Genomic DNA, 26734 nt, shown 5'->3' with positions numbered 1-26734 from the left:
CAGAAATTGCAGGCAGTGGCACATGTCTAATTCATTGGCTTTTATCATCATGAAATGCACAGGAGGCCTGTCTGAGCAGCCTCAGTTTAGACAGTCTTCTAAATATTTTGAAAATATCTTTCACTGTGGAATTCTGTTCATCCCACACACATTTCAGCACTCCTCACTTACACTGTTCAGACAACTTTATTCTATTTATAATCACTACTGAAATGAAAAATTGGGGTTCAAGCAAAGGACAACACTGCAGCTGTATGAAGAAAAAGAAGCAGATGCTGTATTCAAAAAGGTAATGCTTTAATAAACTGAAATAAATACAGTGTTATTCGGATGGCAGTTTGAATCCATTACAGGCATGGGTTATTGCACAGCTCTCTCTTCCAAGCTCAATGCCTCAATTGTATTTAAATAACAGTCGTTTGGGACACTTCCCGTGTTTCTGGTTAATCAATAACCAGTTGTGGATGACACCTGCTGGACTTTTTGACTGAATTGTACAGAAGATGGTGGAGAACACTACACCTAGGAGACTAGCCATCAGTCTCACCATGGACAAATCAGACAAACAAACATGATTTTCAACATTCAGAGATGCCCTGCTAAAAGGTAAATGAACAATAAAATGGACTGAAGTAAAAAAAAAAAATGTAGCCTAGATACCACAGGATTCAAAAATATCAGACAATGAATCTTCATTCCCCCAATAATCTAAAACTCAGGCATGCATCAGAGCAAGTGCACATCTTACTGATGTTGTGTTGAAGCAGAACCCCTTATTATGCTGGCCTCCAACATCATTGTGCTCATATCAGTTGTGTGGAGGAATCATTTGGCTCTGTGCTTTGTGTAGGCTCAGCTCAGAGTGGTAAAAAGATCATTGATGCAAAAAGCTTACTGTGAAACTACAAAGAAGTTATTGTTTCAAATTTTTCCATTAGCCAGTTGGTATCACTGGATCATGCAAAGATTCTGAGGTACAGTCTGGAGGGAAATTGCAGCAATATGGCCAGAAGAACAATACATTCAAAACAGACTTTGACATTTAAATGGAAAACAATCACTCAGTGACTCAGCAAAAGTGTATTCTCTTCATGTTACTGTAATGCAATTTATAAACTATTAAAAACAGCGAAGCATATCTAGGGGGTCATTAAATCAGTTCTGTGCAATTTATAGAGTACAGTACATGCAATGTCTGGTCCTTCATTAATTTCTGTATCTGCCAACAACAACAACAACAACAACAACAACAGTGAGTGATAAATAGCTCTGCTTCATCCAGTGTGGGAGAAAAGCCACGTCAGCCTCCCAGTAGTGAACTGGCTCTGTGGTCCTCAGAGGCAGCTTGGCCATTTCAACATATCAACACAGGATTAGTACCTCACTAACACTTACTAATAACTAAGTGCGCACAATGACAAAACCAAAACGGGTGTTGTCTTAATTGACATCATATAGGATGCATACTGCAGCCCTTGTCTTGAAAAGTTCCAACAACTGTGCAAGAGGGTAACAGATGGTCAGCCGTGATGAATGTAAAGAATGGTACAGCTCAACGTTCTCTGGAATTTCAAAGACAATGTGGACACAATGCAGACTAAACAGAATAGACAATGTCTGTTAAAAGTTAGATCCATTTCATTCTTTACTGCTACTGTGAAATCACCTCGGTCATTCTTTTCTGTGTGCATATCTAACTTTAACATCTCACAAGGTGCTTAAAAATGGGTGACTAAAAGCTTTAACATGAACTAAGACTAGCTCTATGAGCAGCAGGTTTAGAGACAGCAGAAACGTTTGGCCTCCAAGTGGAGTATCACAATGACGAAGGGGCATCACTATCAATCCCACAGTCAACAACTAAATAGATATAAAATATATATCTCTTTTTATTACTATGGGTTTCAATGTAAACAAAATAGTGCCTGAATATCACACTTTCAGCATGAGGGAAAGAGACATGAGAAAGCACTGACAAATCTCTGAACCCAGTTATATACTATACACATGTTCTCACATGACCTAAAGACTATTTAACTGCATAAAGCATTTCTGCAAATATCAGTTCCTTTCACTCCACTCTGCATTTGGCTCGGTTTAAAAAGATTATGTACAATGAAAAGAGGGGGGAGGGTTCTCATTAGAGCTACATAGTAGTTCTAATTCTTCAAAGTAACAATGCACCAGCACACAGTAGGCTTAATTCATCAACACATGGTGTGATTCATTACTCAACATACTGTAGGCAGTTGGCAACAGGTCAGATTTGGCTACAAAAAACAGGGCAGCAGCAATTTCCTCTTCAACCTCCAAGCAAAGCAGAATTACACAAGACCTTAAGCACTACTTGGACTTAAGAAAATGCCATGGTAAATTTTGTTTCACTACAGCACCATCTGTCGGATACGAAAAATGCTTATTATTATTTATCTCTTTATAGAAAAAGGACATTGCTTTTTGTTGATGGGTTACACCAAGGCAAGTTCATTCTTCTCCACTTTGCAACTGGTTTCAGAGTTAGTGAATAAAGACATCCAGTATTCTCCAGGAATATTAAAGTAAAAATAAACGTTTTAGTCTTGATGTACTTTTCTAAAAAAGAACACAGAAGACTTTCCAAAAAAACCTTTAGGAGATATATCTGTTTAAATAAATATGCCTACGCTGAATGTTGCGTTGAATATTTGCTCTGTAACTGTCCTTATAAGTGAATACATTATCTGTTCCTCCTCAAAAATCAATAACTTGAAGTGTCCTGAAACTTAAAAGTAGACAGAACCAGACAAAAGGAACAGACACTGATGGGAGAGTGTGGTCCAGGCTTCTGTTAGGGTCTGCTTTGTAACTACAAGGCCTTGGACTAAGCTGTGTCACTGGTGCTACGCAAGCTTTGTGAGCTGGACTGAGGATCAGGGGTAGCAGAGATAAATACCTTGTACACTGGTCCTGCACAGTCCAGTCCACCCTAAGCTGAGCAAAGCACAGCAACGGTTACAAAACGTTCATAGAGTTATAAGTATACGCCATGCACCTAGTGTTTCTCCCAGTTAATGGGTTAATAGGAAGGATTGCTGCATGAAGCAAGAGGGAGTTGGGATCAGTCTTTGTATGACAAAGAAGCATTTGCATGAGAGGCAAAGTGAGAGGAGGCGTGTGCTTGAGTGCTTCCATGCTCTGCGAGTGGACATATCACGGCATTACTCAGGGTCAGGATTGTCTTCAGATGTCTGAGATGAGCTCTGTGATTTATAAATGAAGGTCAGCAGGAACAGAGCAACATCATGAGAGGTCCAGTAGGCTGTGTGAGAGGTGACCGCAGACCAGTAACGGCTCTCGACCAAGCCCTCTCGCAACTCAAAGTCAATACGATGCTCCATCTCCACTGTAACAACAAAAACACTCATCGTTATTGCTTTTGAAAATAAACATCAGGAAGCTGACCTTTACTACTGAATTCTTGGCTGATAACCAATGCTATCAGGTAATGATGCTGGATGCTTTTATCAGCAAACCATCCCATTTTCCCAAAATGCACTAAAATGTGAATATTTCACATGCAAATGTATGCACAGACCTGCAGTGTCAATGATGGTGGATGTAGACTGGGACATGGTGGACAGTCCATATGCAGACTGGCTCTTCTCTTCACCTTCCACTGGCCCAGAATCCACTCCTGATGGTTGGCTACTGGAGCGTGAGAAACGGGAGAACAACATTCCTCCAATGCCTTTTCCAATGCTGGCTGCACCTGGGCATACAGCAACATCAAAGTTCAGAGACAACATATATTTCTAATATTAAGCAGTTTATAACAAGGCATTCACTTGTATTTTCACAAAATTCTTCACTTTTAATATAGCCTCCAGAAATTTTCTTTTGACTTATGCTTGAACGGCAAAGAAATTAGGTATATTCATCTTATGCTGACATATCACTGCAGAATTCATGCACTGTATTCTCATGGTTTTATCACATGTCATGGACAAAATATAGACTCACGTGTTCCTGATTTTCTTCACTTTCCATTTGCACATGTAATGCCACTTTAAAACGGACATATAAAAGACGCAAAGGCTATTTTTCCATCATTTACCACTAGATGGCTCTGTTTCCATCTGCCCATCTAATCCTTATGTAGCTCAGAGGAGAGACAGGGAAGCAAATGTTCCGACATTCACCACAAGATGGCGATAAAATCTACGTCCAAATCAATTTCTGTGACACCAAATGTGCAAGTGCTATAGCTTTTCTCTGTATATTGAATAACATAATAAATAACAAACGCTGAAATGTGAATTCTTATCATTTAGTTAGAATGTGGATTCTTATTCTCTAGTTACAAAGTGGATTCTGTTTTTATTGTAAGTTGCTGATGTTGCAGGTGTTGATGTTGCGAACTGCAGCAATACAGACCTTTATAAAACTTCACATATTTTAAAAGGTTCAAAGATTTTATATTTACCAGCTTACCAAAGTTCTCACATTCCTTCTGACATATTTTCCACTTTTTCCTCTTTATGATGCAAAAATTTGATTTTTTTTTTTGTGTAATACTAGGACATCAAAACTCCTGGCAACACGCAATTTCATATACTAGTGTTTGAAGGTTTGGAATCACTTAATGATTGCTGTTATTTTATTCAATAATGATGTATATTGTGTAGATTAAAATACTATACTCTAGACATCAGAAAGTATTTCAAGCTGTTTTTTTCAAATTTAAATTTTTTTTGTTAAATAACCACCACTTTTCAAATATGATGTATTCTGGATGTTTGCTAAAATTTCTAAGCTATCTTATTTTAGAACTACCTGCAGCTTTATTCATAACTGGACATGTCTAAAAATTTCTTTTTCTTCACAGCTTGCTATTAATTATATGAAATCTGTGAGTAGAAGTATCATAATGGAACCCTTTCATACATTTATTTGAAACAATCGGTAAAAATATTTTTTTTTATTTACTGAAAACCTCTGAATTGTGATTCCAAACTTTTGAATGCTAGTTTATGTAAGCTTTACATCTGTAGAACAAGTTAACAAGTTCTGTTATACCTAGTATGCTGGCCTTGCCCAGGTTGGTAATGGACTCGCCATAGTGTCTCCGGGTCATTACAGGTGACGTGCTGGGGCTAGGGAGGCTCTCTGTGTCTGAAACTGGGTCCTTCACTGGGTTCAGAAACGTCGGTTTCATTTCATCATATGGTGTGGGGTTAGTGGTGTTACACCTACAGAGACAATTTAAACATATTTCTATTTCTTCAGCAAAATATCACTGCTAAAAATGGACATCATAACAAAATGAGGAGCCATCAGCAGCTTTACCTGATTTTTTGTACATTTCAAATGGAAAACATTTTAAATAAAACTCTGGCAAATAAACAATGAAATGATCTAATGCAAGCAAGGCAAATAAAATCCTTGTTCATTACCTTCAGCAGGTAACACTTACCAGTGTATTTGGACAGGTGCAATATTGCTATAGTGCTTCAAGACAAGAGGTTCCAGTCGATAGGCCTGCCAAACAATAAACAAATAAATAAAAACATACACCAACGAAATCACTGTCCCTCACCACTCAAAACATTGCTAATATTTCATACTAAAGATGGTTCTCTCACCACTGGGTCTGTGGGGTGGAAAATGTTGAAAAGGCGCTGGCAGATAGATTTGGGCATGATGTGGTCCTGATATCCAGTGTTGCCGGGCCGAATGCCTCGCAATGCCAAGAACACAGCCAGAGGAGAGCCCATGCAGAAGTAGTTCTCCACCTGTGGGATGGAGATACAGGGATACTGTAGGCTGAACAATGAGCTCCACTAAAGTTTTAGGGCAGGTGATGTTTTTATAATTTTACTGCGAAAAGTTTGGATATATAGCCTTTAGCTTTTGTTTGAAACTAGCATTGCTTGGAGAAGCCTGCAGTGCTGATAATCCTGTTGGTACCACTGTCCTGGCCAGAAGTTGTACCATCATCACCACTATACCATCAACAAAGAATCAATTTACATTTAATATTGCCAATACTTTTCAGAAACGAACGACCTAGATATGGTGTGTCCAATCTTATTCACAAAGGGCCAGATTTCATTCCAAACAAGCAGGAGCTCACCTGCTTCCACTGGTTTAATCAGTTGGTCAGGCTTCAAACAACTGGTCAGGTGAGCCCCTGCTTTGTTAGAATGAAAACCTGCAGTCACACCGGAAAATACGGCTCTGTCATACCTTAAATTTCAGTGCAGGGGGGGCTAGAGGTTTAGAAGCCTCCAAACCCTGAAGCTGATCCTCCAGTTCTCGCAACCTGACACAACAGTAAATACAGTACAAGAATAAGAATCTTAAAATTGACATAGATATGCATTTTTGTAGATGTAAAATAGCAAGATAAATTTTTTACAAAAATACCAAAACCAAACAGGACAAATTGTCAGCATATTGCAATCACACAGTACCTCTGTCGGGTAAGGTGCACTTGCTCCAGCAGGTGCCGCTCCTCATAGCTCATCCAGCGCAGCTCTTCCTCATCAGGCTCCTGCTGCTCTTGCAGGCAGAAGCGCACAGGGTCCCAGCCCGTCATAATGTCATATGCGATCACACAGCCCAGGGAATGGGAGATGATGGACACTTTGCCCCCCTTTTCCTCAAACTCAGGGTTCCGAGAGCAGAACAACCTGTACAGGCGGTTGAGTTCCTGGGTCAGCCCTTTAGTGATCTAGACAGGAGAGAAGTATGGATTGGAACATAGTAAACAAGCCAGGGGATCTTTAGGCCTTTGACCTTCAAAGTGTACCAGTAAAAGTGTATCACAACACTTCAGTATTTGACACTGACACAGAGGGTAAAATGTACCTCATCTCTGTAGAGAGGACTGGTGTAGTACATGATGTCCATGGCACTGCTGTTCAACAGGTCTCTCAGCCCTCTCACCTTATCTGGGGTGATAGAATCGACTGTATCTATAAGAAAAGCAGCAGCATGTCACTAAACACTTCTCACACACCTCTGTCTGAGAAGCCGAAATGCTTGCTGTTTTTAACCTTTGCTGCTTTCACAAACTAAATGTATCACCACATACCAAGGAAAGACTGATAGTGACGAGCAAGCAGATCATAAATCAGCATATATGTGTGTGTACGCAGGTGTTAGTGACAGACAGCCAGGTGCAGTTGATGTAAAAGCTGGATGAGAGCTGTGAGGACAGGCTGTTTGTGAAATATACCTCCATCCAGCACCAGCTTGGACCGCCATTCTACTGGCAAAAACTCAACATGCTCGTCCGTGTGCTCTGTGAAGTGTTTCTCCTCCATTTTCCTCACAGCCTCTCGCAACCTGAAGACACACACAAACACCATGTAAATGCAGGCACAGTAACAAGAGTAGACAAATAAAATATTTGCACTGTCCACTCAGGCCACTAAGCTAATGAATCACGTGGTTAAGAATTTGTGACCACATGAGTAGAAATATATTTATCATGTATACATCGTATTTACAGTTAACAAGAATGCCTCGGAACAAAAAGAAACAGTTGTTGTTTTGTAAAAAAAGTATTTATTAATATCTTTACTTTAATAAGAATGTTGCTGTTATGGTGATTGTGACCCTGCTGATCTGGTTTGCCCTGACATCAGATCTTGGTTATGTCATTAGGTAATGTTTAGCTACTGCAGTGATAGGCTTGCAGTAAAGCCAGTTTATTTCCCACCTTGTTATATGTAAAACATTATATCATGAAGCAATTTTAGCAAACTTAAGCAAATGGAATAATGTCTGTTATTCCAGGCGCACCCTGGTCACCACACCATACCAACTGTTTACAGTTAACAAATTCTGACAAAATCTGATTTGATAGAATCAGTAACATGCCTAAACATGGCTAAAATGTGATATGTTGTGTCTGGGTGCACCGCGCAATAGCCAATGTCTACCTCAGTAAGATTCACTTTCAGCCTTATTAAAACATGGTTTTGCTTGGTTCTTCTTTGTCCTGAAAAGTGGCAATAACACTACTGGGCAATACACACACATACATACATACACACATAAATTTATATGCATGTGGTACTGCATATAAATATACCAATATACCTCTATGACTAGATTTGGAAAAAAAAATGTGTAAAACATAATATATAATTTAAGCAGGATAATTATATACTAGTCCTTTTCTAAATGACTTTTCAGTGATAAACTCTTCATGCTGATCTGGCAGACAATTTTATAAGATCTAACCTACTCTAGTGGGAGCTCTCCTCCTGGACATGGTCAATCAACTTACTATTGCATTCTTCAAGCCCTAATAACCAAAAGCAGATCTATTTGCAAAATTGGTCACAATGACACTTCAGAGAGTTCAAAAAAGTTCAAAGATCATAAAACTTAGGTGTATGCAGTGCATTTCACTGTACTTTTAAAAATGATTTGCATCATGATACCACTCCAGCCCTGTGCATATTTGCACAACAGTGGAAAGGTCTGCCACCTGGTCCAGAAGAAACGCTGTTTAACATGCTGCATTATAGGAAAGAAGTATATAGGCATAATGTATATAGGAGAAACATGGCAGTTCCAAGAAAGGCTTTCATACAGCCATCGCCAAGTCTAATCACGCACAAGCGACAAGAGAGGAAAAGACAACAGAAGGGGATGGGGTGCACGGTACTGGACTGGAGTGTTAACGAGACTCTGCACAAAGACATAGTCACTGGGGCTTAGGGCTGGAGGAAGAGACAGAGAAGTAGAGGGAAGCAAAAAAAGAAGGGAGGAGAAAGGCTATGACAGTAATGATCTTTGCTCATTCTTGCAGTAAAATGAGTAATCTGAGTCCCCCCTCCCATTCAGAGAGAGAGCGAGCTTAGAGCCTGGATTGGTCTACTTTACCTTCTTAACACCCTAAGCTCTAAGCAAAGAGCAGACACTAAAACCCACTAACCAGCAAACATCACCTTCTGCCTGGCTCCCAGACAGCACAGCAAAAAACAACCAGCAGTACGGACAATAACCTGCAGTACACTTGTATTCTCACTTAATCTTTGCTAACAATAGAATGCGAATGCATAATACTCTTAATAAACACCAACAGGCACTGTATTGTAAAGAGTACCAGTCTTTCAGGTTTACTTGCTCCACTTCAAATTTAAATGACAGGCCATGTCCCCTCATTTTTTAATGTTGGAGTTTTAATCTCTACATTTATATAGGGAAAATAATCTATAGAAACATCATGCATCTAAGAAAACATGTCTTGTCCTGTTCAAAGACATCGGCACGGTACACATCTCACAGAAAAGGTCTGTTGACTTGTGCTGACGAGAACCGCCTGGACTCCTAATGAAAAACAAGTCAATTATCCTCACCTGAAAAGACTTCATTTCAAAGGTCAGCTTTGGGGAAACTAACGAAACACACCAACAAAAAGGGAGAGGAGCCACAAAGCAGAGCTGCAGGTGGTTATAACAAAGTACACATAGGAGAGAAATGTTTAGAATGGCTCAGACCAAAAACCAATAGCCTCAGGTGAAGGGCAGCTACACTGTTGTTTTGGGTAAAGGGGATCAGAAAGTGAATGGCCATAAAGACGCAATGGTAAATTACTGTTAACAAGCTCACTAAAGTGTTCTTGTTGTATGGTTAAACATTCCATATACAATGTTGTCAGTTTAAGTTTCCAACAGCTGTATAAGAAAGGCATATGTATGGACTAGTTTGAACCAACTTGCTGTTACCCCCACCTGTTCATGAAATCTTCACAAATGTACATCTTACGAACGGCTGGGAACAAGCACATTCCAAACAAATGTTCTCTCACTAAAACCTGCCAGACAGGTCCCACACATCTTATAATACAAGACTTTACAAGCAAGCTGTTCATGACTCACAAGTCAACAAAACACACATAAAACGTAATGCCAATACTGACTGATCAAGTGGAGGGTGCACTTATCTACCAGTAAAGACTGTTGATATGCAGTTATAAAAGAACACACTAAGATAATAATTCAATATCATATACATAAAAATCAGCAGTGTATATAAAGTATTATACTGTTTGAAATCATTGTTTACATCATTGTTTAATCATTGATTAAATTGTTTGAAATCATTGTTTGAAATCAGTAAGCAAACACTACATAACATTGGAAAAAATAACATAAGCACAATACAGCAAATAAAAAGAATTTCTTGTTTTCAAAAAAGTAGGTGGTTAGAAAAATACTTCATTTGGTACCACATTTCTCTCTGACGCACCTAGCCATGGAAAGAATGTTAAATTCCATCAGCAGCACCTGATTTAACTTAATAAGGCACTAATTAGTCAAACTAGGTATAACTATAATATCGGGCTGCCATGAGGAGCAGCTTGAAAATGGTTAAGCAAACACACTGACATATATAAAATCACTACTTCTTGTATTAAATGTTATTAGTATTTGTTCTAAGCATATCTGGAGCATTTTAAAATAAAACAGATCAAGAAAGTGATACTTTTTATCCTAATTTATGAGCAACTGGCTACTGGCTGCAATCACATTTTTGCAGAGTAACTTCATCTTACTGTCACTCCAGTCAATCACATCACAGTCATGACCCAATATGAACAAAGTGCAGTCACTCTTTTACATTTTTCTACTGTGTTTCACTTAAACATACTGAGAAGAGCCTAAACATAACCCTCAGTCTATGTCTTCTGTGAGGACAGATTACACACAACACTATGTTGTATAAACATAAAATTGCACACTTCCCGGTCAAGTCATGACTACTTACATGCCTGTGTTCTTGATTATGCGATCTTTGTCCATTTTCTGTCCAATGCCATGCACCACAAAGACAATGTGTGTTGTCTGAGGTGGCTTATCTTCCAGAGAGGCCTCTTCCACATATCCACGATGGAGTCTGGTGCCACTGCTAGAGGCTGCAAAAAAAACCAAAAAAAAACATTGCATCAGGAAATTATTATAATTCAAAAGCTGCTCCACAGGGGAGCCTACCTATGTTTCTAAACTGGCCTGGGAACCATGTGATTGTTCCAACCAAAAGCTTAGATGAGGACATTTTGTATTATATTGTAAGCATGTTGATCACAAAAATGGCACCTCAATTCTTTGCTTTATGTCTATGGTCTACGGGTGTACCAAATTACTACACTGTCCTAAGTCACAGCAAGCCAACAAAGGGATTTTGTGGCCATCTGGGGATTGGTTTGTGTGTCAGCAGCATAGACAGTTAAAGGCTGCCAGATCCCTGAATAGAGTAGAGCAGTGGGTTACAGGATGCGTTGTCGAGTGGAGAGATGAGCTCAATCGGAACATGATGGTGCATGTGTAAACACTGACCTTTTGAGAAGCCTAGCTTCTGAGTGACAGTGCGGGCGATCTTTGAGGTGGTGGCATCACTGTACAGATACACCTCATCAACGCTGTGCCAGTCAACGTGGCTCCGACTCAGTTTCAGGCTGTGGATAGCTGTGGCACACGGAGAGCAACAGAGGGAATACACAAGGTAGAAGGGGAGTAAGAGCCAGACAAACGGAGAGTGGCAAAGGGAAATGGAAAGGAAAATAATAGATCAAACATTCCACTGAACTCACACAACATGCACAACTGTAATACAGTCATTACCCAGCAAAAGAAAGTTAGGACATTGGAATAGAAGAAGCGGCTTTGGCCTACTCAATGTCCTGATATTTCAGTTCATACTTGCACTGCACACATAACGGGAAATGCTTTGTTCTTAGATGATTTGCAGTGATCTAGACTCAGTACCAGATGCCTTGAGTTCCATAAAGATATGTGGTAATCTTTTAATGTGGAGCTGAATATAATGATAACTGGTTTGCTGCAGAGACTCTCGGCACTTCACTGTCATCAGAAAGTTCTTCTTAAACTTTATGACCACCCCTCTAGTTGGTCCATCGAATAAGATCCTGTAACAAGTCCCTGTAGGTAGACAGCAAAGCGTTTAGAAGTCCGAACAAAGCACAGATTTCATACATTTCTGTATGGTGACTATTACTATGATTAATATTATTATTGATCAACTTAGTAAAGCCATTTAACATATTTTGTTTAAGCTTGCTGATTTCAAAACAAGACATACTCAAGTTAGCTAAAAGGTGTGAAGCCACACTGTAGTCGTACTACAACCAACAAGTTGTGCACTGGGGAGCACTTTACCCAATGCACATGCATCTCTATTTGAATAATTTATCACTGATGTCCTATGTAGCTTTGATTAGCTGGGCAAAAAAAGCATGTATGTCTCTCAAGAAAGGATGGCTGATTCTACAGCCACGGCTCTTATTTATTCAGGCCTGCAATTCAAGGCTAATAGAAATCTGACTGGATCCAATTTCAGCCATAGTGTGCCAAGAGGCAAGAACAGCGCAAGTAGGAACTGAAATATCACACGAGAGGGAACTGAAAAGCAGTCATCCACTCTTTCTCAGAAAACAAAGAGACATTAATAATAAACGAAATGACACTGGATGAGTAAATAGCATGAACAGCACTTGAGGTGTGAAGGTGACTCTGGGTCCTCAGCTCACCGCCATCGGAAGAAAGCACAGTCACCAGACGGCCTGCACTCTGAGTCACTCAACCGGGATTAAACATGAAAACTAGAGCTCATGCCAAAGACACTACGAGGACAGATGTTTTAGTTTCCACGTGACTACACTAGACTCGCCACACTAAACAAGTAAAATTGACCTTGAGAAATCAGTCTATTGCATATAAATCTGTGACCTGTTCTGTGAGATTAAAAGATACAGCAAATGCACATTGTTAAGAAGAAGTCTCGAAGACAAAATAAGCATTACTATTTTTGTATTCTAATGGCTTCGCATGTCAGCATTTCTAAGGGACATGCTGTTCTAGTTGTGTCCTTCATTACAGGTGAGCAGAGCAGACCAGGATAATACAGGGAGTGTGTGTTTCTATTCAAGTCCCTCAGTGCTGTTATCCCTGGCTCTCTGCCTCACAGGAGAAGGAACTGAATCAATTGGGTCCTGCATGTCATTTAGCATGGGTGTCACGCCGGTGTCAGATACTCTTTTCTTGTTGGTGTGGAAATTAGCTGTGGGCCCTGAGCAGTGAAGGCCAGGGACAGGAAAAAGGAGTGCCAATGAGTGAGAACTTGGTTCAGAGAATTTGTCTCTCTTAACAAAGGCATCTAAGCAAAGGAATGTGGCACTTCTTTGGGACAGTCACATGGTTTACTGCATAGCAGACCTCTTTGTGTGCCTGATTCTTTTGGACTGGAGCTTTCAACTTACACAAACCCAGCCAACTACAACGAAATCATAAGCTTTTAACCCTTTGGAGGACCCACTTTTTTCTCTTTTCCAGTTCCAAGCGTTAACAAGAAAAGGTTATGAGGACATTTAGAGTTTAAACTGAAAACAATCAATCACATAATCAATTTTGTCATTTTCATTTTTCACACTAGAATATACTGAAGACATGTCAGATACGACAGAATCCAGAAATTTACTAATAAACTCCAGCCATACAGGATACTAAACACAATCCACCACACATCTAGAAGTACGCTGTAAAACAGGATGTTCTTAGGGAATAGTGAGGCTAAATTGCTCCGCATTCTCTAGCAGTCTCAGTATGAATAATGGATGCATGTAAGAATACATACTAATATGAAGGTAGAACTAATCCCATTTTACAGCACAACAGGGCACATCAAGGTCAAACATGCTACTGAAAATCTGAGTTTTCAGAATACAATTTAACAGAGTCATCTGCTTTATCAGATATATAGACATATACAGATGTATCGTTTTCCTGTATTCCTGAATGCATGTTTGACTCTGTTACGTGCCTGGCAGTGAGAAGAATAAATCTAGACTATGAGCACAGAATCAAAGCATAGAGGAGAAGCAGCAGTGATCTACAGAGGTAAGAGGCTTAGCAGGGGCTTCCCCAGCATGACCAGAAAGTGTAGGGAATAAGAGGTCTTGCTTTGTTTCTGATGAGAGTATTACCCCACTAAACCAGGGCAAAGCTCCTTTGCACCAATTAATGCTGGGAGCATAACAGAACAGGCTATTGTTTGAACCCTCTGAGCTACGTTGTCTTCTTTGTTCACATGGGAAAATTACACTACATCAATTACATGGAAAAAAACTCAGGGGGCCTATGAAAAATCTCAGCAATGCAATTCAAGCAAAAGTCCCAGCCCACTGTTAGATCAACATAATAATGTTTTAATAGTTTTTGAGGGAGGGAGGGAGGTCCCCCCCCCCGCCCCAGAGTAAATTTTGTGAATGGGTACAATTTACTCCCCTTCCACAGCACACACAACATACAGCTCTTATGGTGCAGAGGGGCATAGTACACACTGTTTGAAGGAAGGATGAGGGGCCCAAATGTTGCTTCTCTTGACTAACATACTGAATACTTTGTGCTGTTGGGTGCCACGATTTATTCATTGATACAGAGCAGACCTCTGAAGTCATGTGTCTGTCCACCACTGTCAAAACATGTCACCGTCATACCCTGTGGTAACAATAATGTTCCAAAGCCAGTAAGTTTTGTCCTATGAACATTTGTCTTCTGAGTTATAAGGTCGTTTGGCAGTCAAAATGTGAATATTGCCCATGTTTCAAGTAAGCTAGCACTCCTGAGCATTGAAATGACGCTGCATAAAAGTAAGTCTACTATTAAACTTTAACATAAACATATAACAACACAAGCTACTCAAGCTGTGCTTTACTACTGCCAAAGCAGCTTACCTACCACATTTGACAAAGCTTGCTGGTTTGTGGGGGTATTTTGGAGAGGATGTTGTCAGTTTAATGCACAGCAGTGTTAGCTCGCAGGCAGCAACATTCATATTTTGACTCTTTAACAACCTTCAGAAGATCCAGTAATATTCAGGGGGAAAATGTACATACAGCAAAACATATTGGATTTGGAAATTTTTTCGGACAGGGTATGATAGCTGTGTTCTGGAGTTCTGGATGCCAAATACAGAATGACGAACTTCAGAGGTCTATATGCCATCTGGCAGACAAATCACTTTAACATGGTAGCACCGCACTCTTCCTGGTTTAAGGAGAACACACCTACGAATTATATGATGTGAGCAGAGCATAAGGGCTTCCTCATAAACCCAAGAGAGTAGCCAACAAACCAAAGTGACAAACTTAAATCAGAGGAAACTAAACCTACGCTAATAAAACCGCCTAGGTCTTAGATCTACAACTAGGCCAAACTCTTAAAAGGAGAACAAGGCCAGTGCTTTAGAAGTCTACAAGTAGTGCTACAACTTCTAGGATTAGAAATTTGCTTAGAAGTTAAAGGCCTGCAACAATTTTGGCCAAGTACTACAAATGGTGAGTTCTTCTATTCAGAAAAACAAGAAACACTTAGCTCAATCCCAATGTATAAGGGACCTCTAAGCACCAGGCCATGATGTAGTGGAAAATAAGTATATGTGGGCCTCGTTCTAGAGCTAGCAGGCTCAGCTAAAGGGCAAAGGAGAAAGTCCAAACAAAAGATAGGATCCAAGGGGAGTTGTAGGCAAAGACGCTGGAATTACAATACCTTGGCAACGCTTTCGCTTGTGACTTTTAGCACTCGTCTGATATCCACTCCATTTGAACAGAAAGGGGAGGTAGAAAGGAGGGAAGTGGGAGAGAGCTAACAAACCAAAAACAGTAAGTGGTCATGGTAGTGCCAAGTGTCACCACTGTAACACTATAAGCTTCTGCAATATAATTCCTGGCAAGTCTCTGTACACTTGGCTTTACAAGAGCTATCTTTCATTTAAACTTAAGCAGAGGTTTATGTTTTCCCATAAGAATACAGCTCTTGTTAGGTGAGGTAACAGCCATTTCAAGACTAAATGCTTGCTGTTGTCCATGACAGCAACGCAAAATACAGGGCATTCCACTATGTGTTTAGTGTATGTTAATCATGGAGCACAGACCAGGATGGTGTAATAAGGAAATGAATGGTATTAAATGTTGTAGCCCTTTAATGAATGAAAGGGACTTTTGGAGGACATATACCTTTTTATGATACAACTGAGTTTAAGAAGGACATTTCTTTTTAGTTCTTCTAATATCAAGATGATTTAACATTAAGACAGCAACGAAACAATGAAAACACACAACACAGCAGTCAAAACCCTGTGAATGACAGTCATCTGAAAATAAATACAATTCCCACATCACATTTGCATTGTTCTAAAATATGCATTGTTCTCAAATATTTCAAGAATCTACTATTTAATATTTCAAATGTAAAAAAGGCAGTCTAGTCAAACATCTAACTAATATCCATTCATGTTAATTACAAGTTCAGTCTAGGGATGCATGATGACATCAGGATCATGTCAGTATCTGCAGATATTTGCTTACAAAATATAGTGTATATGTAAATGAAAATGATCAGAAATATGCATCAGCCTACAGGTCCCATATTGGTGCAGCCCTAGTTCAGTCATAAATTATTAATCAATAAACACTTTACATCATGACTTAATGAAATACTTCACACAAAATGCTAACATTTCTAATACTGAAGTAAACCTAATATGGCTCAGTAAGCTCTATTTGCATATTTGGGTGAAGTACTCTTTAAAGAGAGCAATCCCTTGCTGTGCAGTTGTTTCTAGCAACTACTATCACACATACACACACACACACACAAACCTTCACATTCAATAAGGATCAGAGTAAATGACAGAGTAACAGTTGTTGAATTACATTCAACAACTACCCTAAAACTAACCAGAGTGAATAAGGGAACCAGAGCTTCAAGTGTGTCCCTAACACACAAGGTCACCCCTGCCACATGAGCTCAGATCACACCAGGCCTCTAGTCTCTCGGCTCCAGGCTGTTATGCGAATGTGACAAGTTAGCTAGTGCAGTATCATGACCATTAACTCATAACCTATGTGATGAATGCAACAGCTAAATAAACAAACTTTCCACACAAATGTGCAAACTGATTTTAGTTACTTGACTATTACTGAATTCCAGAATCCAAATAACCTATCAGACATTATTTTGCTGTACAGTCAGCTCTAACTGTAAATAGACTACACTAGTAACATAATGAGAGTAATCAGCCATGCAAAGACAAGGCACCACTGCCATCATTCTGAGAAGGTATATGATAGTGTCTTGAAACTGCATTCCTGACAAGCTACTATTATTGTCCATTAGACACAGCCTTGGAAGAAGCTTTCAGACTTGCAAATAACAACAGTGCTTCTCTCATCAGGAAAAGGAGACAAAGTAGCTGAGAGTATCAATGGAGGCTTCAGCCTCAGGAGAGCTAGAGTGTTTGGGATATTTAGCAGACCATCAGCAATAGTCAATATCTCAACTGCACAACCCAAGCAAACATACAGGTAAACAATCTGTTTGGCTAAAAGTAAGGGTAAGATTACTGCAGTCTATTACAACATCTCAATCAACTGAGTATACTTTGTACTGAATATCCTGCCTCTAGCATATATTAATTATGGCACTTAAAATGGATGGACATTGACACCAGCTTCACCAGGTTCTCAAAACACCATATCTCCAAAAAAACCCAGACACCCCTTCTAATTAGTAAATTCAGCTACTCCAAGGTGTACCCACTGCTGACACATTGGTTCAATTGTGCACACACAGCTTGTACAGGGAGATTCACTTGAAAGAGGCCCGAAAATTCTGCTGTAACTCTCGTTAGGATGAAGCAATCTGAACCAAAAAAATAGCAACATACCTTGACATATATGTAATTGATTGCATTACATGTGATGCTGGAGGTGATCTCCATTTTCTGGCAGACACATGAAGGGGTACGGCGGTATGCACCCGGAACTCTCAAATGGAGGTTAAACGTTGTGACGGCTGTCCAGCGCCTACCTCATCGCTCTGACGCAGGGGCATCCTGACTTGTTCGAAGCTCCATATACTGAGAAGCACATTGCACGTTGTTTCGTACAGATTGCTTCATCCTAGAGAGAGTTATTTCAGAATATTTGGGGCCTCTTTCGAGTGAACCTCCCTGTATAATCACTATAGATAAGCACCGCCAATGGAATTGGACATGATTCCAAATTCACCATGCTCAATGCCAAGTGTCAGCGAGAGGGCTACAAAGATAGTAGCACTGGGCTTTCAAGCAGTAAGATTTCAATCTCTAGAATGATGGAGCACCACTGAATACATTTGGGATGAATTTGAGTGTCATTTGTGATCCATAACTAATCATCCAACAGCAACACTTGACCTCACAAATGCTCTTGTGGCTGAATGCAATCAAATCCTCCCTATAAACTCCCTATTAACACTGTTGATTTCAGAACAAATATTGGATAAACCTCTGGGCATGATGTGTACAAAATCTATATATGTAGGTGGCGGAATATCCGTTTTAGTTTCTTGAGTTGATCGATCCCCTCGAAACTGCAATGGCGATTGTTGGCATTCTCAGTTTCTGCACATTTTTCTGTAAACTTTATACTAAGTCATGAAGCTACTCAGGCAAACGCCATCAGCTACTAAACAAAGTGGTAAATAGTGCTACCCCAGAGGGTTCATCTGATTACACTCGATGTATGCGTGTAACTGTTACGAATATTACATAATGTAAGTATGTATAATAAAAATTATAAGAACATAATTTATATTGTTTATTAGTTCCTCATAGCACAGAAGTTGAAACAAGGCTGCTGAATAGAGGCTAAACTGACACTAGTGGTGTGCAGGTTGCATTGCTAATCTTACAGTTTTCTTATTGCAGCATAAAAGCAAGTTATATTTAATAGGTAGTTATCGTGAATATAAATGTTATCATGCTAAATATGAATATTCTTTTACTCAAAATGTCTTTTCTTTTCTCCTCTCTGTTAGTCTGTCTTATTTATCAATTAAAATCAATTCCCATATGAGTTGAAGTCCTACCCAAGCACCGACCATCTATTAAAAGGGGTCACTCCTGGAGTTATTTTGTTCACAATACATGGTCCATTTATGGGCCTATAACATAATGAACAAGGATTTTTGTATATGTATAAGCAAGACAGGACATTAGGTGAGAAAAGAACATGTGGCCAAATAACACCCACCAGGTACACTAAGCATTAACAGTATCTGTGACTTTTTTTTTCTTTGGAAGATAATGTAAAATATTGGATTATTTAGTTTCTATTACTTCATTTGTCCCTATAATACATACATACTTACAATAAAGATATACCATTCTGTTTTTTAAAGTTTCTCTGATGTAATAACTGGTTTGTCACTACCCTAAAAATATTTCATGTGGTAGCAATTTAAGTGGTTTATTTCAACTCAAATAAATACTTTCAATGAAACAATGTAAAGTAAAAATTTAGTTTAGATGAACAAAATTCAACATTTTACATCAATTCAAACCTAAAAACACTTCAAAATCAACTTCTGCCATGTTCCACTTTTTCAGTGTTCTTTATTGATCAGCCAAAGAATAATAAACTAATTACCATAAGGAACACTATGCATGAACTGGACATTCTCCTGAACACAGACAGATGTCCCTCTTCATGTACATACAAATGAATACAAACATATATGAACATATATGAATGAAGCAGTTTATTAGGAAATTCTATGGGCAGCAATTATCTGGAACTGCTGCTGCCACTGTGGTAGACCAAGGTGAGTAGTGAGAGAACAGTAGGTCACAGATGTGTTAGAAGATGTTCAATACATAACCATAGACATTTTAACACTTCTCTATCCTACCTTTTGCAAATTAGAAAGATAACATGTAATTTATCAGTAAAAGTAGTTTTGCCATATTCTCCCGTGTTCCATGTGTAATCGAGTTTAGGCTCTTGTTTTGTCCCGCTCAATAGTTAATCTGATTGGTCCACTTCCTGTCTACAGATCATAGCTGAGCTCTGATTGGAGCTCTCTGCATAGTTGTCCTGCCATTTTGCCTGTACAGACTATGATTTAAACTTTCGTTTATAGAAACAATGTGCACCATTTTTTATTGCTAACATTTTTTCCTGTGTCAACAAAAATATTTAAGATGTAAATACAACCTTATATTACACATTAGGGACAAGTGTCCCATCAAACTTCTACCCATATTTATGGTGGTATTTAAAGCTCCAGCCAAGGTTCACTGCAATTAGTGAGAGCTTTTTTGATTACTTCACAATCGAGAGGCTTTTGATGAATAACAAGGCATCCACAAACTAAAGGGTGCCCAGTTTTTTTAATAACCTTACCGCGAGTCCTGGGGCAGCCTTGTCACGTTCCTGTAAATTCTTGCCTGAATCTCAGAGTGAGGTCACATTTCTTATTGACTTAATACTCACGACCAAATTCTTTGACAATAACATTTTGATAGCAATGCACAATGGCATTGAGTCCCAATTTCTACATTTTATAAATGTTTAGGTATTGACATCTGCAAGTGTGTACATGAAAACACTGAATATCAGCCCATGATTCCCATATTGCTGCATTCCTACTTTTAGACTGCACAACACTGCCACGAAACCAGCAGTTTGTATTTAGTTCTGTGGCTAACCTAATGACTTATACAAGCTCTTGTTACAGACACACCCATCTGCTTTGCCCCAGTGCTAGACAATTTTGACAGACTGGAACAGATGAACAATACTGCAGGCCTGTATGTGGACTGGGAGCAAACATGGCCACAGTGTGAGCCTGAGCGATGGTGAAAAATGATCAGACAAAGTAACCAAGGCACTCCTTGAGAGGCCCAATGAAGCTGTTAGCTGACCCTTTCTTGTGATTAAGCTTGCTGACATCAAAAGCAATTACTGCTATGGAATTAGGTGAGTGAGATTTAATAGCAAAGGTCCCCGGGTACCTCCAGGCACTGTTAAATAAATGAATCATGTGAGACTATGAATACTCACTGGGTGCATGTAATAGAGAAAGAGTGACAAAATTAGGGAGTTTCCACGCACACACTCACTTCTCCATGGCTTCTATCACCCTGACTTCCCTTAACAGAAGAAAAAAAACAATGAGTTACTTTGCTGAAGTGCTGCTCTTTAGAAAACACAGCTTAAAAATAGCTGAGTATGACAGCGAACTTACAACAGGAGAAGGCCCATTTTAGCCGTCAGCTTAAATGATAGATATTTAAGCTTATATGCTCCTTGCATCTATTTCTTGTCTACACAGAAAGCTTAATCTTGCTCCATAAGTCCATGAGATCTACATGGCATGCCAATATTATGACTCCTCCTTAAAAAGAATACAGCACCTATACCTAGGTCTTGGTGTTTCACTGGTCCCACTGTGTGCACTGCAGCAGTGATGCATTAGTGCAGCAACGTACCAGCCATATGTCTTCTGCTACATTAGTCCCTTGTTGGCCAATGGAGAGGCTTTGTTCAAGCACAGCTAGCTCTATTCTCTGCTGCTCAAGTAGCTCTAGGCGCTGGTCAGCACAGTCCATGAGATGCACTAAAAAATTTCAGACATACTGGAATATTAGATCTTTTCAATTCAGTTCAATTAACGGATGGCTGGATGCAATGCTGTCAACTGCCTGCATTAAATTATGTTTCAATATGTGAAAGTGACTATTTTTACACGTCCTTGGGTGAAATGAATCATAGCAGATAGAAATGCATGTTGCATGAGACTGGATATGTATACAAAACATGCCTGCAATGGTCACAGCAACACATAATTGCCCCCTGCTCGATCTTATTACTGTGGAAAAAGGATCATGCCTATGGAATGTCATGTGAAGGCAACAACATATGTGACATAAACATTCACCCACACTTCCTTATTTAAAGTACTCTATAGCTTCAGGGGGAGTAGATATGACCTTGCACTGCAGAGGTCTTAGACAGCTTACAATGATCCACAACAGAAACCTTACCAGCGTAGAGTGAGCTGCTACTCCATGTTTTTATTCACATAGAGAACACCACTTTTTTTGTTTTTAACATTTAACAAGATTTTACTGCAGGAAACATAAAGAGGAAGAACACATCTGACTCATTTTAGCAAATCTCAAGTTTCACTTGAGAAGAAATTCATTGTTCTCATTCAAAGACCAGCTACCACTTCATTTACTAATATGATTGTTGGTGTTATTGTTAACAATATTTTTTTCATTTCAGTAATAATCTCAACATTTTGATAAAATACCCCTGAACAAACCCATGACACAATAAGATACCATATAAAAATCCCACAAAATTTAAATGGCCACAAACAACTGCTTTCACGATCAAACCTCCTTGATTGCAGCATTCACCATATAAACTCCCCCCGCTCAAAGGGGGCACTATGAAGTACACTGTCGCTCACAGACCATCCAAGCTCAAGCACTGCAGGGCAAGTTACATAGCCTTGGTACATTCAATATAGATTCAGCTCTGAGATAAATCACAAACACAATTTCACTTCACAGACACACAGCAAACCCCTAATAATTTATGCTTAATAGCTTTGAGTACTCCTGCTTTCAAAGGGACATAGGTCAGTCTGAGTAAATTAACTAATGTCTGCATCCGCCTTTTAATGGAGCTCACAACTAATCCAGACAGTATCTACCCAAATCTCGTTTAACAGCTGCCATCCCATCACGGCATAATACATTTGATTCACATACAAGACCACCTAGCTTTAAATATAGTCAGTTCTGAGAATGTGTTGGGACAAATGGAGAGAGGGAATTTTCTTATACTATCACACACACACAGAATGGAATGCTCTCTTTCCCTTACTATCAACCTCCTTTAATGTGCTAACACATCAACTACGCATTTTCTTACCATCTTTGGTGTCCACTGTCTTGACCACTACATCATTCTCAAAACTATCCTGCATCTGTTGGCCCCGGAAACAGGTTAGGTGCTCTTTCTCAATGAGGTCACTTTCGTCCTCCTCCATGGGCGTCCATGTGCCATCTATAAACCACTGGCCCCTCATCACTGGGATGTGATCCTGCTCTGTGGGGATGAGACACAACTTCAATGAACAGGAATTTATAACATAGGAGTCCTGTGATGACTCTCTAGAAATGCATACGAGTAAAGGCCATGAGGGTTTACAGTAAAGGTCTCCAGAAAGACTAGCTGATCTTAAATCTAAGGCTGTGTTTCATCCAAGTGCCTACCAACTAGGGCGCTAAATAAAAAAAAATCCACAAATTCTTACAGTTCATAAACAGAGGTTCAGGTCTCTTACCACTGGGAAGTAATTCACAAATCAAGAAAAGTTTTGACACTATGTTGATAATTTATCACTATCCTAATAAGGTCCCAGGTACTGTGGATAAGGCCTATGTAGCCACTCTTTAACTTTTGAAAGCACTTCTTCATGTTATTACAATGTCATTATTTATTAATATAGACCTTGCTTTTAGTGTGCTCAAGTGTGTAATAATGGACATCAATGAACGCTTGTGACCTTTTAAACTTGATCCTAGAATTGCCCACTAATCTCAATGGTCAGTATGTCAGTGGAGCCAAGCTGTTAAACCCAGAGATTACAGACACCATACAGCATCTGGCAGAAGAGCATCCTGCCAAAGCACTCCAACACTAGGGTGTTTTTGTATATATTTAAACCTATATTTTCTTACTACAATGGCCATTTGTGCAGCCTTTGTAATGTTCTATAATACCAGAAGACGTACAAATATTTACAGGAGAGTCAAAAAAGCTGAGATCATTACCAACAACTAACTTGATTTCATAACTTATCAATAACTACTACAATTGACTCATCTGATACTTATTATTTAATGACACTTCTGTTAAACTGAGATTAATATTTACTGAGAAAACCAGACCACTAGTTATCTTCGAGAACATTTGCAAAGTGAAAAATTAGTATGAAAAGCTCTGCTCTAAAAGAGAACTGCAATAATGTGGATCCTCCAGTTCTGCATAAAGTTTCATAATCAATGCCAGAGGATGCAATTCAAGTTGTAATTAAGGCAAATTTTAATAAATTTAAAATGACTGAACATTAGTACTCACGGTGCCAGTACACAGGGTAACACTCTTTCTCCCTCACATCCACCTGATAAAGCCCTCCTCTGACACACACAGCATCAACACTGATGCTGATATCTTCATCTCTTTCCTCGGCTGATTCAGGTCTCTCCACCGAGGCCCCTTCGCTTTGCCCCATGGCCGGCTCTGGCCCACATGTTCCCACCTCACCCAGCACATTGGTCGTGTCTGCTTCCTCACTTCCAGCAGCGGAGGCGCTTTCCTGATCGAGCTCTACAGGACTCAGTTCACAGAACTTGCGGTACATGAGCTCGATCTTGAGAGAATCGTGTCCCACAAAAGGCTTCCACGTCTTCTTGTCTTCCTTATAAAACCACCGGACCTCCTCTGGCCCGAGCTCCGTGACCACCTCCAAACGGTGCCTGGAAGAAGCGCATCCGGAGCGGTTTCTCTTCCTGCTTTCCAGTGGACTGACGTTCCCGTCACTCTCACTGTAAAGCAGGTGATTGGAGGCATCGGCGTTGGTTAGGTAGGCGGTGGCGGCGACGGCTGCGTCGGAATCGGCGTTAGTGGAGCTCCGGCTAGGGAAACCAGGGTAAGGCTCCTCCGGGCCTGGGGTCACGCCGTCCGCAGTAGCCGCAGCGCGGTTGCGACTACGCAGAAGCGGCGGCAGGTGTCTCTCCACGCCCGCCTGCACAGCTTGCATCCCTCTGCCAATGGATTCGTCATAGCAGCAGACGAACACATCATTGCCAAGGTCCCAGTCACTGCTGCCAAGAGAGGAGCCTCTGTTCTCAGGACTCTGCGGCGGGCTGATGAAAGGGGTCTTGCTCGTAAAACTGTTCATTACTAGCTAATGTCAACACTACTCACTATCCCGTCGACGAGAGCCAGCCTTTTAGCTGCGAACGCTAATGGACAGTACGTTGTCATAAGCGCTAAGTAGCATTACGCACCTATAATTCATACAAAACTATATCAATCAAGCTCACAACAGTGCGGTAACACTGTAACTAAACTTATCTCAGTGTGAAAATGTAAAATACGTGCCATGCTAGCAGGCTAACATACGCTTTTTAACGCAGCGTCAACTAACGACCGTTGAAATCTGTCAGACTGACAATCTGCTTCTCTTCCTCTCTCTGTCTCTCTCTCCCCGCAGTGACCACCTCCACCTACAGCTGTGACACTGGAACCTTCTCTGACGGAACTTTCTTGATTTTGCCCCACTCCGGTCCCTTTATTTGCCCTCATTGAGAGTTCTTGCCCCGCTGTCTGTCGGACTTCATTCGCGAATTTCGTTCGCTTCCAAACAGCTCGCCGGCTCGCGCGGGCACGAGCGCGTAATCCCTCCGCCTACGTCATGGCGCACGCAAGCCCAGTTTTTATTTTCCGACGGGAGCGCGCAGCGCGCGTCGTGGCCGCCACAGGTGGGAGAGGTGTGGGAGTCTGTTTATGGACGGGCTTATTACAAGCTTAACCACACTGAATTTATTTTCACTCAAGTTCTCTTACTATCAAGCCACAACTGCATCATATAATACCAACCTTTGTTTAAATGAAGACTTTTAAGAAGTGGTTTGGGGGATAGTTTAAAGCAGGCGGCGAATCAGGCTACTCTTAGGGTCTCCATCTTCAGCAAAGACCAACGGATATTTATATGCAGGAAAGCACATCGCCTTTTGTATGTTTAGGTATTATACTGATCCAGTCTCTGCTTTTTACTGTGGATATACGTACATGTCCTCATGAGGGCGCTGTTGGCCTTGTTTTGATGCAGTGACCTTAAAACTTTGCTGACGTCGGAGGATGGAACGATTAACCTCCAAAACCAGGGGTGCACAACTCCGGTCTTGGAGGGCTGGTGTCCAGCACAGTTTGGTAATTTACCTGATCAAGCACAACTAATTACATTCATCTGTTAGTTTCCAGTTTTAGTGGGTGAGTTTGAGCAGGGGAGCCACCAAACGGTGCTGTATACCAGCCCCCCAGGGCCAGAGTTGTGCACCCTAGGGGTCCAAATGTTTGCCCGCACATCAATTCCTCACTTTTAAAACTATATAATTTGCATATTAGTTTCATAATGGTTACTGAATAATGAATAAATAATAAATTGAAATAAGAAGTGTTAATAATAATAATAATAATAATAATAATCCTAGGGTTAAGTGTGTTAAAATAGGTTGCTTTGTTGTAGTAGGCTACACAAACTGAAACTCATATCATATAATTCAGGCTATCATTTGTTTTCTGAATGGCTTGACATATTTTTCTAAATCATTATGATATAATGTTACTTCCTGTGCATTTTTATCTCTGAAAAAGGTTTTCACAGCCTGCAATTGGTGGTCCAGAGTTCTCAAACCTGGAGCTCCTTCTGCAAGGCCCCCACTTTTGGGCTGCTGAGCTGAGTTAGCTGTGTCAGATGTATCCCCCTGCTGTGGTCTGAGAGTGCTGAGAGCATTAACAAGCTGTCTGTCACACATCCCGCTCTACATAAACAGGCACACATCTGGGCAGATAGGCAAATTATGCTCCAGAAGGTCAGTGTGAAGCATCTTCTTATTGGCCATATTTTGAGCAAAACTGGGTACTGAACTTTGGAGAAAAGCTTCCTTGTCTATGTCACATTTCTCAACTTGAGCAGCCTTTGAGTGCATACATACACATCTCAGTCTCTGGAACTATTGGGTTCTTATGGGTTGCATGCAGAGAAACAAACGGATGTATCTGGTTAAAGTGTTTACATGATCTGAAGGC

At 40.1% G+C, this 26734-nt stretch overlaps 1 protein-coding gene across 2 annotated transcripts; it reads right to left on the bottom strand.

Moving 5' to 3' along the window:
- Nucleotides 1–280: 280 nt before the first annotated feature.
- On the bottom strand, nt 281–25353 carry ddhd1a (DDHD domain containing 1a). Of its 2 annotated transcripts, XM_036592922.1 has the most exons (14): nt 23999–25353; nt 22787–22963; nt 15564–15659; nt 11337–11465; nt 10768–10915; nt 7220–7329; nt 6850–6956; nt 6453–6712; nt 6226–6301; nt 5622–5771; nt 5453–5517; nt 5056–5228; nt 3575–3748; nt 281–3382 (listed from the first exon to the last, which is right to left on the bottom strand). In XM_036592922.1, exons 1-14 carry the CDS (start codon nt 24819–24821, stop codon nt 3198–3200), a joined length of 2673 nt encoding a protein of 890 aa, XP_036448815.1. In that variant the 5' UTR covers nt 24822–25353; the 3' UTR covers nt 281–3197. The 2 variants fall into 2 exon arrangements, with proteins under 2 accessions (XP_036448815.1, XP_036448816.1); XM_036592923.1 differs by lacking the exon at nt 15564–15659 and having other exon boundaries at nt 23999–25352.
- Between the last annotated feature and the right edge of the window lie 1381 nt (nt 25354–26734).

Source organism: Colossoma macropomum, unplaced genomic scaffold (genome assembly GCF_904425465.1).
Source record: "Colossoma macropomum unplaced genomic scaffold, Colossoma_macropomum, whole genome shotgun sequence".
Lineage (NCBI taxonomy): Eukaryota > Metazoa > Chordata > Actinopteri > Characiformes > Serrasalmidae > Colossoma > Colossoma macropomum.
The sequence above is the reverse complement of the archived record's forward strand: the minus strand, read 5'-3'. Positions and strand labels throughout refer to the sequence as shown.

What these genes read in the sequence shown, in the direction of transcription:
- ddhd1a (XM_036592922.1), bottom strand. Translation starts at nt 24,821, where the DNA reads ATGAACAGTTTTACGAGCAAGACCCCTTTCATCAGCCCGCCGCAGAGT. An exon ending in GTGCACCTTACCCGACAGAG is followed by an intron (nt 6,302 to 6,452) that starts GTACTGTGTGAT and finishes CTGTTGTGTCAG; the next exon opens with GTTGCGAGAACTGGAGGATC. An exon ending in TCCACCCCACAGACCCAGTG is followed by an intron (nt 5,518 to 5,621) that starts GTGAGAGAACCA and finishes ATTGTTTGGCAG; the next exon opens with GCCTATCGACTGGAACCTCT.